The sequence below is a fragment of the Helianthus annuus genome, chromosome 15 (genome assembly GCF_002127325.2).
Source record: "Helianthus annuus cultivar XRQ/B chromosome 15, HanXRQr2.0-SUNRISE, whole genome shotgun sequence".
NCBI classification, from domain to species: Eukaryota; Viridiplantae; Streptophyta; class Magnoliopsida; order Asterales; family Asteraceae; genus Helianthus; species Helianthus annuus.
The window spans coordinates 64,968,660-64,980,843 of NC_035447.2; the positions used below are offsets into that span (position 1 = coordinate 64,968,660).

General features: G+C 36.3%; 2 protein-coding genes across 25 annotated transcripts; one reads left to right on the forward strand and one right to left on the reverse strand.

Annotated features, from left to right (window-relative positions):
• Window positions 1-5,916: 5,916 nt before the first annotated feature.
• LOC110895324 (probable plastidic glucose transporter 3) lies at window positions 5,917-8,756 on the reverse strand. Of its 23 annotated transcripts, none has more exons than XR_004880863.1 (9): window positions 8,340-8,751; window positions 8,189-8,237; window positions 8,030-8,084; window positions 7,548-7,894; window positions 7,119-7,469; window positions 6,875-6,974; window positions 6,667-6,783; window positions 6,486-6,579; window positions 5,917-6,220 (listed from the first exon to the last, which is right to left on the reverse strand). XR_004880863.1 is itself a non-coding variant. In XM_022142613.2 (9 exons), the coding sequence occupies exons 5-9, from the start codon at window positions 7,121-7,123 to the stop codon at window positions 6,017-6,019; spliced, it is 516 nt and encodes a 171-aa protein (XP_021998305.1). In that variant the 5' UTR covers window positions 7,124-7,469; window positions 7,548-7,894; window positions 8,030-8,084; window positions 8,189-8,237; window positions 8,340-8,756; the 3' UTR covers window positions 5,917-6,016. The 23 variants fall into 23 exon arrangements, 14 of the variants coding, with proteins under 14 accessions (XP_021998305.1, XP_035839745.1, XP_035839747.1 ...); XR_004880866.1 differs by having other exon boundaries at window positions 7,800-7,894; window positions 8,340-8,736; XM_022142613.2 differs by having other exon boundaries at window positions 6,667-6,779; window positions 8,340-8,756.
• Window positions 8,757-8,948: 192 nt separating this feature from the next.
• LOC110895323 (protein ALP1-like) lies at window positions 8,949-11,767 on the forward strand. 2 transcript variants are annotated; one of them, XM_022142610.2, is made up of 4 exons: window positions 8,949-9,372; window positions 10,301-10,479; window positions 10,557-11,147; window positions 11,214-11,767. In XM_022142610.2, the coding sequence occupies exons 2-4, from the start codon at window positions 10,338-10,340 to the stop codon at window positions 11,660-11,662; spliced, it is 1,182 nt and encodes a 393-aa protein (XP_021998302.1). In that variant the 5' UTR covers window positions 8,949-9,372; window positions 10,301-10,337; the 3' UTR covers window positions 11,663-11,767. The 2 variants fall into 2 exon arrangements, with proteins under 2 accessions (XP_021998302.1, XP_021998301.1); XM_022142609.2 differs by having other exon boundaries at window positions 8,955-9,372; window positions 10,557-11,767.
• The last annotated feature ends 417 nt before the right edge of the window (window positions 11,768-12,184 follow it).

The following is a 12,184-nucleotide window of genomic DNA, read 5'->3' on the forward strand; positions in this document are numbered from 1 at the left end:
ACTTGGCTGAAACAATAAGAATAACTAAGGTACCATAAACGGAATTTCAATCACCAACCTTTTAAACTAATAATTGTAGACCCATAAATTCTTATCAAGGGGGTCGGAAATTTTTGAAAGTCGGTTGTTTATCGCAAAACAATATTAATTTTTTCGCTACAGAGCATCAAAATACACAAATTAAACAACAGAAATCAACGATTACAATCAAGATCTAACATATGTTGAATGAAATTGATAATAATAAGAAGCGATTAGAAGAGTTTACCTACAAAACGATCCTTTTTTCTTCGATTCAGATCTGAAAAACGATCCGTTTTTTCTTCGATTCGGATCTGAAAAACGATCCGTTTTTTCTTCGATTTTGATGAATAACCGGTGGTGATGCAGATCGATGATGGCTGTGATAATAATCATGGTGGCTTCGATGAAGATGGTTTGAAGGATTGGAATTTGGAGGAGATAAGATTACTTGATTTGAGAGAGAGAAACGGGATTTATGCAATCAATGCAAAATGGAAATTACACATATACCCTTTTTGTATTTAATTAAATGGAAAAAATTAACCAAATAATTACCATCATGCCACTCACTTTAATCTCAAGATCATAAAAATCAAGGGCCCAGATCAGTTCACACAGTTCACTCTTGGAATTTTGTTCACGTTTGAACCTAATCAGATATATATATATATATATATATATATATATATATATATATATAGGGTAGGGATATGGTAAAAAGTGTCTAAAATGTAAGAAGGGTAAGAAGTGTTTTAAACCATTGGATATTTGATCTAATGGTTGAGATCAATAGGGTATAAAAATATAAATTGTGTTTTAATTAGAGGGACCTTATGTAAAATTGAAGGGCAATAGTGTCTTTTTCAATGTTTGAAATATGGTAACCATATCATACACGACCAAAAAAACTCCTACGTTCACTCCTTTTTCCTTAAATATCGGAACTAATGATTCACCTTAATTGTAGAAGGTCTTTGGTTGCATATTCGTCATACATTATCATAAAGAGAACTGTAATCAGGTTCATGGCATGGTGTTTTAAAACAACTGGATAAATTGACTATGATTCAAGTCATGGTGTTTTATCTGGAGACATTGTTCATGGCGTGGTGTTTTAAACATCTATGATTCAAGCCATGGTGTTTTATCTGGAGACATTGTATAAAAATCGTAAACACCATGACTATGATTCAAGTCATGGTGTTTTATCTGGACACATTGTTCATGGCGTGGTGTTTTAAACATCTATGATTCAAAGTCATGGTGTTTTATCTGGAGACATTGTTCATGGCGTGGTGTTTTATACATCTATGATTCAAGTCATGGTGTTTTATCAATACACAACATTCCCAGAACATCTATGATTCAAGTCATGGTGTTTTATCAATACAAAATATTCCTAGATTTTAAAACACCATGACTATGATTCAAGTCTTGGTGTTTTATCTGGAATCCAAAAAACATTGTAAATCATCAAACAAACAGACGATTCAAGTCATGGTGTTTTATCTGGAATTCGAGTCAGATAAAACACCATGACTTGAATCATAGTCAATGTCTCCAAATGTTTAAAACACCACGCCATGAACAATGTCTCCAGATGTTTAAAACACCACTCCATGAACAATGTCTCCTGATAAAACACCATGACTTGAATCATAGTCAATGTCTCCAGATGTTTAAAACACCACGCCATGAACAATGTATCCAGATGTTTAAAACACCACGTCATGAACAATATATGATTAAAAGATGTTGCGATTAAAAGATGATGAAGAAGATAAAAGAATCAGATGTATAATGTTTCCTAAAATTTCTCCTAATTCAAAATTCGATTCATCCCTATAAAAACTCATCGCAAGTTTTTTTTTTTTTTTTTTTTTTTTTTTTTTTTTTTGCAGTTATCTTTGAAATCAATTAAATGATAAGAAAGTCAAATTACTAATATACCCTTTTGAATTAATTAGGATAAAGGACACTTGTCACTCCCAAATTATTCTCACACTTCTTACAAAAGTCCCACTTTGTACAGGATCCTATATATATATATATATATATATATATATATATATATATATATTTGACATAAATTTATGAATTATGTCGTTTTCTTTCGTAACATAACAATATTAAAAAAATGTAATATTAAACTTTGAATAGTTAGTATTTTTTTAATCTATAAATATATTACTAGGTGTACTACCCCACCAATAAATCGAGTGATTACTCACAATTGATATAGTAGAAGAAAAACCCAACCGTTATTGAAACTTATAACATCCTGATTACATTGTACTACTATTTACAATATTATATAGGCTAATGAACATCTTGATCTCTAAGTCAAGCATTACCAAGTAGTTCCTACCATACCTCTTAAGTGTTACCTGTAGCAAATATACTTAAAACGATGCCAGCTATATACTGGTGAGCTCATACAATACAATTTTATAAAGACAAACTATAATTTACATTATATGCATACACAATATGGGCTTGTGAACACATTATAGTCAGGTTGGGATATACTTGTCCTCAAAGTGCAGACGATGCTATGGTGGTGTAGGTTGCATCGCTTGAGGTAGATCACCGACTAAGGCTGTGGGGTATGGGGCGGGGGTTTGGGCGTGGGTTGGGGGAAAACGCCTAAACCACCACCCCGGGTGGGCTTGGGTTGGGGTGTGGCCCTTGGGGCTTGGGTTTCAAGCCGGGCGTGGGGCGGTCTTGACTAGCTGACATGGTGGGCTCTCAATGGCCAAACCAAAATAGCCGTTGGCCAACGGCTATGTTAAAAAAAAATTATTTTTTTCACTATAAAACTCACATTTTTCTTCCATTTTTTACCACATTCAACCACATCTTCTATAATCATCTTCAATTCTCCTTCTACAAAACGAAAAAATGCATCCTTATAACCGTGCTTATGACCCGAACAACCCGTATGCATTCCAAGAAAATAATCCTAGCCCACCACCCAATCGTCCAATACCTCGTCCATTTTCATACACTCTTCTATGCCCGTTGAAGCGAGTTATGCATCGTATATTGGGAATCGTTTGTATACTAACTTCCCACACACCGACAATTCGATACCTACCCCGTTTACACAATCGCCCATCAACCTTTCACCAACCTCCATCGACCTTTCACAAACCGAAACCGTCCCCGAAACTCAACCACCCAACGATGTTCCTTCCGCATCGAAACCCATAAAAAAGAGAAGTCATAAGAAAAAAACCGAGGCGGATAAAGCACTTGAAACCGTCAAACGAAAACAACAAAAATGGGTCGTTGCTAAAGAAGTTGCATTGGTGAGGGCTTGGTGTCAACAATCTCAACATCCAAGTTTAGGTATTCTTAAACTTTGTTTTTATTAATGGTTATTTTTATATAACTTTGTATTATATTTAATTTTTTATTTATTAAAATAGGAAATTCTCAACATCGAACCGCCTTGTGGGAAGCGGTTAGTAGAGTATTCGATGAAGAATTGGGAAGGGAGGCTTATCGTGAAAACGATAGCTTATCCTCGAAGTGGAGCGAGATTAGCGGCCAACTTAAAAAATATAGTGGTTTTTTTAAATAAATCAAAGCAAAACCCAAAAAGTGGTGAAACCGAAGCCGACATTGTGACAAATGCATTGGTCACATTCAAATCAAATATGGGGACCAACTTCCGTTTCATGCATTGTTGGGAGATTTGTAAGTTCCATCCAAAGTGGGCGAATATCCCCATTGGTAGCGAAAGTAACACGTCTTCCAAAAGGTCAAGAGCCTCGTCAAGCTCAATCTGATGCACGAGATCAAGAGTTTGAGGACCTTTTGGATGATTCGCCAAGCCCAAACCGGCCTGAGTATGGAAGAGATGTCGCAAAAAGGCGTGCTCAAAAATCAAGATCTGGTACGGCATCGCCTTCAGCTAGGAGTTCGGGCTCGCGTAGGGGAATATACAGCGATCAGTTGGATGTCATTTCATGCAGGTTGGATACATTCAACGTATTCCAACAACAAAGGGCCGAAATTCGAAGGAGCAAAGAAGCTAGAGATGCCGCTAGAGTAGGGGTGTTCAAAAAACTCGTGGCTCGCAGCTTGCTCGAAACTCGCTCGAAAAAAGTTTGAAAAGAGCTCGGCTCGAAATTGGCTCAGTTTGAAACGAGCCAGCTCGGCTCGGCTCGGTTTGTAAACGAGTCGAGCTCGAGCTTGGCTTGGCTCGGCTCGCGAGCTCGTGAGCCAGCTTGATAAGGTTTACATCCTTCATTTTTTTGTCCCACGTCGCTTAGAAAACAAAAACTAAAGGAGTATCTCCCCTATAAAAGAAGGTAAAGAAAATGTACTAAGTGAGTTAACTATTTATACTTGCATATTTAGCCATTTGGTTATATATAATTGCAATTATGGCTCTTATTCTATGAAAAGATTCATTTTTAGGGCTTTTTAAGTCGTAAATATTGCGGTTCTTTGTTAGTTCGAGCTAGATCGAGCCGAGCCGAGCTAGCTCGAATTTTAATCGAGTCGAGCTCGAACCTCAAATCTCAGCTCGATTTGAAATTCGAGTTCGAGCCGAGCTCGAGCTGGGTCGAGCTCGGCTCGACTCGGCTCGTTTACAGCCCTACGCTAGAGATGCCAAGAAACAAAAACGGGATGATTTGAAATTTATGTCCCAGCCCATTGATCACCTAGAGGGTGACGAGTTACAACTAGTCTTGGAGATGAGATAAGAGATAAAAAAACAAATATAAACGTTAGGAATTTTTTTTTTTAATTTTCTTTATTTAAAAATATTAAAAAAATTAAATTTGTTGTTTTAAAAAATATTGAAATAGCCTAGCGGGTCAGCCCAGCGAAGCCCAGCAAAGCCCACCAAACCCACGCCCCAAACCCCCGCCCCACCATACCGTGTTGAATGTCGTTCAGCCCATGTTTGCCACCCAAGCCACGTGTCAACTCATGCCCCAACCCAAGCCCAACCCCCGCCCCACCATACCCACGATCTAAGGAGGCCAACGAGGCGGTATTTTTTTTTTTTTTTTTTATCTTTTTTTCTTTTATATGGCATCATCTGGGGTAGTTTTTCTTCAATTTCGTCATGTTCTTTTTTGTTAATCCTTGATGTTTATTTTTGTGTTTTGGTTGGTGATATATTCACTCTAGATTCATTCAATTTTGAGTTTGATTGATTGAAGGACTAATTCTTCTCTATTCCCTCCTAAAAAAGATTAACATACATGCATATTGGATGTTAGTTAGATCATTAGTGGTATGATGTTTGACCCTATAAAAATAGTGTAGTCATATAGATTTAAATTCTTGTAAAAGTAAGGTGAGGTAGTATTTAGAATTTTAGATATAAATAGTTTGATGCTAAAAAAATGTTAGAATGGTCATCATAAAAATCACAATCACCATGGTAAGTTGCCCATCTAATCAAGAAAACAAAATTTAATAAACAAAAGGAACGTAACACCTTCAGATTTTAAGAAATATTTTAATATTAAAGAAGTTAAATATATTAAGTGAATTTAATTTCCAAAATTCAAATTACTGTTAGAAAATGAAAGCTAAGTGTAGAATAGTTGGACTTAAGTATCTCTATCAAGTTTCTCTGCTGAGGGATTATTAATGTTGGTTGACGTAGTTTCGGTTCAGTTATTATCTATACATAATATAGTAGGGAACCCGCGCGTTGCGGCGGAGTCGACAATACGGGGTGAGACCATAACTCAACCCTTAAAATGTTTGAAAATTCATATACAAGTTTACATTATGATCTAGTGTTCCATCAAATTTCTTGTCCAATACATATGTGACAGTTCCTTCTGCACATGATCTATAGATACCTTGAGCAATAATCTTAAAAGAATTAGTAAATACCTTGAGCAATAATCTTAAACATATAAGAAAGCAAATCATCAACTTGAAATTTAAAAGATTCGTCTTTAACTATACATATATGAAAGCAAAGCATCAACTTGAAATTTAAAAAACATGTACTTTAATTGGGAAAAAGGTATAGTGAATATGGTGATATATATACACACACACCTTTGAAATGGCATCCGTAGAACAACTCTAAAAGCTTTACTCCGTCTACTTCATCCCCTCTGTCTGACTTGGACAATTCTGCCATTGCAGACTTGACATGTAAGCTTCCGAGGAGCTTTGCAAACTTTGCTTCAGCTTCTGCACTTCTTCCTCTCTAAATTCGCTCAAAGAACAAAAGTATTTGATCAAGAGACGTATTTGATGTTTTATTGATTGTGATCATTTTGAACTTAGTTATGATGTACAAAGTTAACAACCTCAATAAGCCGTGGCGAAGGCACACGCATCATGTACGCGAGGTTTAAAGCACGAAAAAGAGAAATTTATATCAATGTATACTAAAACCTATACAAATATAATGTGGCGAGTTGTAAAATGTATACGTGGACAATGAAAGGATTGATACGAGCAATTCTTACCTTAAAAAGCCAATGGGGACTTTCTGCACAGAACTCCATTAGAAGAGCAAGCAAGGCTGCCGGAACGGTAGATACCCAGAAGCAGACCCACCACCTAATCCAATAATAAACTTAACATTAATTTCAAATCCAATTCATCATTCAACATGCAACACAAGTATGTATGTATTATGCTCCCTACCAACGCGTAACATCCTTTGCTGGGATCCCGATGAAGAAAAAACAAATAAGTCCAAGACACGTTGCGATCTGAGTGAAGCTTCCGTAAGTTCCTCTTACAAAAGCCGGTGAAGACTAACTTTTAACAATAAAAGGTCAGTAACCTTCCAATAAGCATACCTCTGTAATGTAAAAACGACAATATCCAAGAATTCAATCGAGTTTCATACCTCTATAATGTACAGAGCTGCGATAGGAGGGCTAACCCCCATTGCACTTCCAACAAGAAACCTTCCAATATGCATACCCCCAAGATCATCTGATGTGGGACTACAAATTATAATTTTAAAAGCATTATGCACCTCCAAATGGCAGTTAGTAAAGTGATCATTTGTCTTGTCAAATCGATTATTGAGGATCAAACAGGTATAACATATCATAACATAACCTCAAGGGCGTAAGTAATAACGATACCTCATTACAGCACCGACTATCAGTGGTATGGCACACAATTGGAATCCTCTTCGACGTCCAACCCCGTAAGCGATCTAGCCACTGACTGAAGATCCAACAAAAGCACCTCCTAAAAGGGAGCTTACCATGAAACCTTCATTTTATAATAAATGAAATTAGTAATGCAGAAAACAATACGAATTGAGATTGCGTCCTTAACCAAAGAAAGAGGACTCCCAATATCATCCTCTCCATCCGCGGCCACCACCACGTCCAAATCTTTGATCCAATCCGGCCTAAATTCAGTTGTGTTCCATACCAACTGTGAGTTCATCACAAACCCGGACCACTCTAACTTCCTCGGCAATACAACTGCCATATCACCAATATAATTCGCATTCTTTCCTTTATATACACCAGTATAAACAAATTTGACCAAAAATACATTACCTATGAGATGAGTTTGTGGCACCAAACAGAAACATGGCCCTATTAGAGGCGCTTATTGCATCCCAATTAGAATCAACCAGCACACAATCCATGTTGATGACACCCAATTAATATTAAAATAATAAAGTAGAAAAATATTATGTAATATCAAAGCTGATAACCTCCAAGGAACTGAGGTTTATTGTTTTTCTCTTAATTTAAATCATTATACAAAACATCAACATAAGAAATCAGTTGATAATTAAAAAAAACCTGCATAATTTAGACTTCATCCCTATTTGCTTTGGGCATTGCATTATAAACAGCATAACAAGAGTTGAAAATCGAAATCCAAACATCCCTAAATTCTGTGTTTCAAAACATTAAGAAATATTAATTCGTAAGTGTCAAAATCCAAATCCAAACGCCCCTTGAATAGAAAAAAACAGAGACGACTACCGAACTATAATTGTTAAAACATAAAATTTACACCAAAACCATACCTCATTGAATCCCCGCACAAGATATCACTTCATCAATTATTAATATCTTCAGTACCTACAAACAATCATCAAATAAGAAACTAATAATCAAATATCCAACATCATTTGATCAGTAAGAAAATATAAAATACTAAAAGATGAGCAAAGAAAGAGACTTACATCCAATCGTTCTCCTGTAATTTGTCATTACAGGGTTGCAATTCGAGACCTGAAGAGGAAAAGCATCACCAAATCTCTTGAAATTTCTGAAAGCTGATGATGGGATTAAAATTAGGGTTAGTGAATGAGAGTTGGAGGTGCTTTAAGAAACCTGAGTTCGGAGAAGACAAGGAAGAGCCGGAACCCTAGATCTGAACATCGTGAGTTATCTTCATGATGGGGATGGTTTTGTTGGAGAGGAGAAGGGAACGATTGCTGGTGCAATTCAATACAATTGATTACCTTAGCGGTTCGTATACTCTCATCATGATGAATTTCACAAACTGTTTGATGATTCGTATACTCCAATTCATTATGCAGCTGATTGATTATTGTACATATAATAATTGCTCGGACTCTTTGGCGACTGAGAATGAATTGGGGGCAAATTTGGGAGAAACAGGTGAAGATTATGGTAAGAACTTCTGTTGCTTCGTCTGCCGTCTGAAAAAGTGTAGGTCAAATTACATTTCTAGACATGGGAAATGCTTATATATAGTATATATAGATTTTCCCACACATCGTATATGATAAATAAAATTTTACATTAGTGGTTTACGTCATTTAAATAGTAGAACCCGGAAAGCTCCCGAGGGATAACCTAGTTATGAAATATAAACGCTACCACCTATTTATAAGAGTTCAAATGTTGTTCATATAAAATTCTAAGATAGATCTCTAAATGTTAAGTTATGATGAAGACATGAGAAGAAACAAAAGAGGGTTCGGAAGTGTGTCCTCATCTTGGAAAGTAGTTAATAAATTGTTGCAGAAAGTATTTCCCCTTTAGGCTATAGGGTGTGGGGGGCATGAATTGGATCATTAATTGCCACATAGGAACATGATTCATACCTACACCACCCCCTTGGAGCTTCATATCGTGGTGTGCGTGAATTAACCCACGAATCCCACGACCCACTTTTTCAATTTTCTAGGGTTGAAACAATAAATATATAAACAATTTTTTTCCCTATTTTCTATTCTTCCATCATCCCCACCTATCAAAACCCTAAACCCTTCGTACGACCACAAGAACAACATCAGCATAGCAATACTAGCAAACCTTAACCCTCTTTTCTATTGCTCCAACAAGACGACAAGCAACAGGAGCAACAACAAAAAGATCAAGACGACAAGTATACCAGGTTTGTTGTTTATTCTCTTCTGTTGAAAGTTTTCAATCATAGTTATAATTGATTAATGGTTTATTTATGTTTATGATTGATCAGATCAATAGTTGATTTTAGATTTTTAGTTAAGTTATTTGCTCACGTTTGTTTGTTTTAGATTTATGACTGAATTCTTAAATTGGTATCGAAACATATACAACTGTATTTACAAAAGTGAATGTGAAGGTCATGAGTGGAATACTATTTGAAACTTTTGTTATTAGAAGTGGACTATTTTTTTGGATGGGAGTATACTACTGATGGAATCTTTGAAAAATCAAATAATTAAAACAACAGAGAGAACATTAAGTATATACTAGAGGTTGGAAATTATAAGCTGATACTTAGTTCATTGATTTTGCTTCTTAAGTTGCTACTCGTTTTTATGGAAGTAATGGTATCGAACCGGTACCGAACCGTACCGGGTATATTCGGTACCGGTATCGAAACCTGTTTTCCCCGTTTGTCGGTACCGGTATTTACGGGTAAAACACCGGTAAATACCGAACCCGTACCGGTTGAAATTTAGAACCGAACCAAACCGAACTGCTACTAACGGTTTGGTTTACGCTTTGGTATACCCATTTGCCTACTTCTGTGATTCAGCTCAACTTTGCAAAGAAAATGAATCATTTAGTTGATTTGATTCAGAAGTTTGGGGAGTTTGTAAAGGAAATAGTAACTACAAACCAAAGCTTAAAGGTAGCTTTCAACATAAGAGTGAAAGGATCTCGCTTTGTGAAGCAAAGATTGAACAGAACCGAATGTTCAAAAACTTGGGTTCAAAAACTTGGGCTTAAAAACCTGGTCATTTAAATTACCTTTTTTTCAGTTTTTGGACAACTCTGTTATAGATCTCTCGTGTAATTGAGCTAAATCGGATATATTTTTTTTGTACCTACAGTAGCAAAGAAAAAGAAGAAACAGGTTATCCCACCACCATGGCGTCACCAACTTCTTCCGACGAGATCAACGAATTTTTTTTGAACGTCGTGATGGAAGCAACACAAATAATTATAGAGGAGGAAGAAACCTCATCCAAACGGAGAAAACGACAACAATGTTTAAATAGGGATCGTGAAGGTATTTTTTTCGTGCATTATATTTTTTGAAGTGTCATTTATATCTTAGTGTAATTTACATTTTTGTAAAATATGTAGGTGCCCATGATAGGTTGATGGCCGATTACTTTGCCAAAAACCCGGTATACACGGATGAAATATTTAGGCGTCGTTTCCGAATGAGTCGTCGTCTTTTCTTACGTATAGCCAACGATTTGGCTAATTACGACCCATTTTTCACATTAAGATGGGATGCTACAGGTAAAAGAGGATTTACCACTTTACAAAAGTGTACGTCGGCAATTCGCCAATTGGCTTACGGTACAAGTAGCGACATGTGGGATGAATATTTGAAGATGTCTGATAGAACTTCACGAGAGAGTTTGTATCACTTTTGCAAAGGGGTGGTCAAGCTATACAGCACGAAGTACTTACGAAGGCCAACAAAGAATGACATCATAAAGTTGTACCAGGCACACGAAAGTAAACATGCTTTTCCTGGAATGCTTGGTAGCATAGATTGTATGCATTGGCCTTGGCGTAATTGCCCTAATGCATGGCGAGGTCAATTTACTCGAGGTGATCATGGTCATCCCACATTAATTCTTGAAGCCGTGGCATCAAATGATCTTTGGGTTTGGCATGCTTTCTTTGGTGTTCCTTGTTCGAATAACGACATTAACGTTCTTGGTCAGTCAGATGTTTTTAATGACATCATTAACGGTACGGGGCCTGATTCTAGGTTTTCGGTTTCAGGAGTAGAATACAAGCACGGGTATTATCTAGCCGATGGAATATACCCAACATACACAGCGATTGTTAAAACTATACCATATCCAGAAGATGAAAAAAGAAAGAAATTTGCAAAATGTCAAGAATCTGCTAGGAAAGATGTTGAGCGTCTATTTGGGGTTCTACAACAAAAATGGCACATAGTTGCAAACCCAGCACGAGCACTTGAACTCAAAACATTGAGATATTGTATGTATGCTTGTATCTTGCTACATAACATGATTATCGAAGACGAAGGTAACGCCATATGTGAATATGATCCTAACGACATTCATGAGAATGTTGTACCAGTTGATGAAGGGCAACAAGAATCTAACATGTGGGCGTTATACAACGAGACTACGCATAACCATCTTCGTTCGGATTTGATTGAACATGTTTGGCAATTTGGTCGGGTTAACAACAACGAATAGTTTTCTTTTCTTAATTTATAATATGTAGCTTAAATTTGGATGTTATTTTTTTTATTAATTTGAATGCTATGTAGTTTTATTACTAAAATATATTTAATTTTATTTGTTGTTTATTTAAAATAAATAAAAATGAATTTCACACAAAAAAAAAATAGGTGGATAGTGGTTTGGGTCATGACCACACCCTTAGGATAGTGATTTTGGATGGTGAATTAGAGGGCGATGACATGTCGCTGACGTGGAGGATCATGGTGGGCATGAGGGTCATGACCACACCCTTTAGCCTTAGAGTCATCTTGGAAAGTAGTTAATATTCGGAACTTTTTCTAAGTGAGTTTCTTTTCATAGATTTTTACTATTTTTCTAAATCATATAAACTTCTTACTAATTTTTTTCCATATTTTCTAAACCAAATGAGTTTTTGAGAACCCACAAAATAGGATTGAATTCGCCCCTAAAAGTGACATACGTCACCCACACCCACACCCACACCCACAGTAACCCACCACTTTGCTAGTAAAA

Bases quoted from the DNA above. Each gene is read 5' to 3' on its own strand.
- LOC110895324 (XM_022142613.2), bottom strand. The intron at 6,780-6,874 runs GTATGAAACTCG...GTTAAAAGTTAG, and splicing joins CAGCTCTGTACATTATAGAG to TCTTCACCGGCTTTTGTAAG. The intron at 6,580-6,666 runs GTAGGGAGCATA...TTATTGGATTAG, and splicing joins GCAAAGGATGTTACGCGTTG to GTGGTGGGTCTGCTTCTGGG.
- LOC110895323 (XM_022142609.2), top strand. From the start codon at position 10,338: ATGGCGTCACCAACTTCTTCCGACGAGATCAACGAATTTTTTTTGAAC. The intron at 10,480-10,556 runs GTATTTTTTTCG...TAAAATATGTAG, and splicing joins TTTAAATAGGGATCGTGAAG to GTGCCCATGATAGGTTGATG.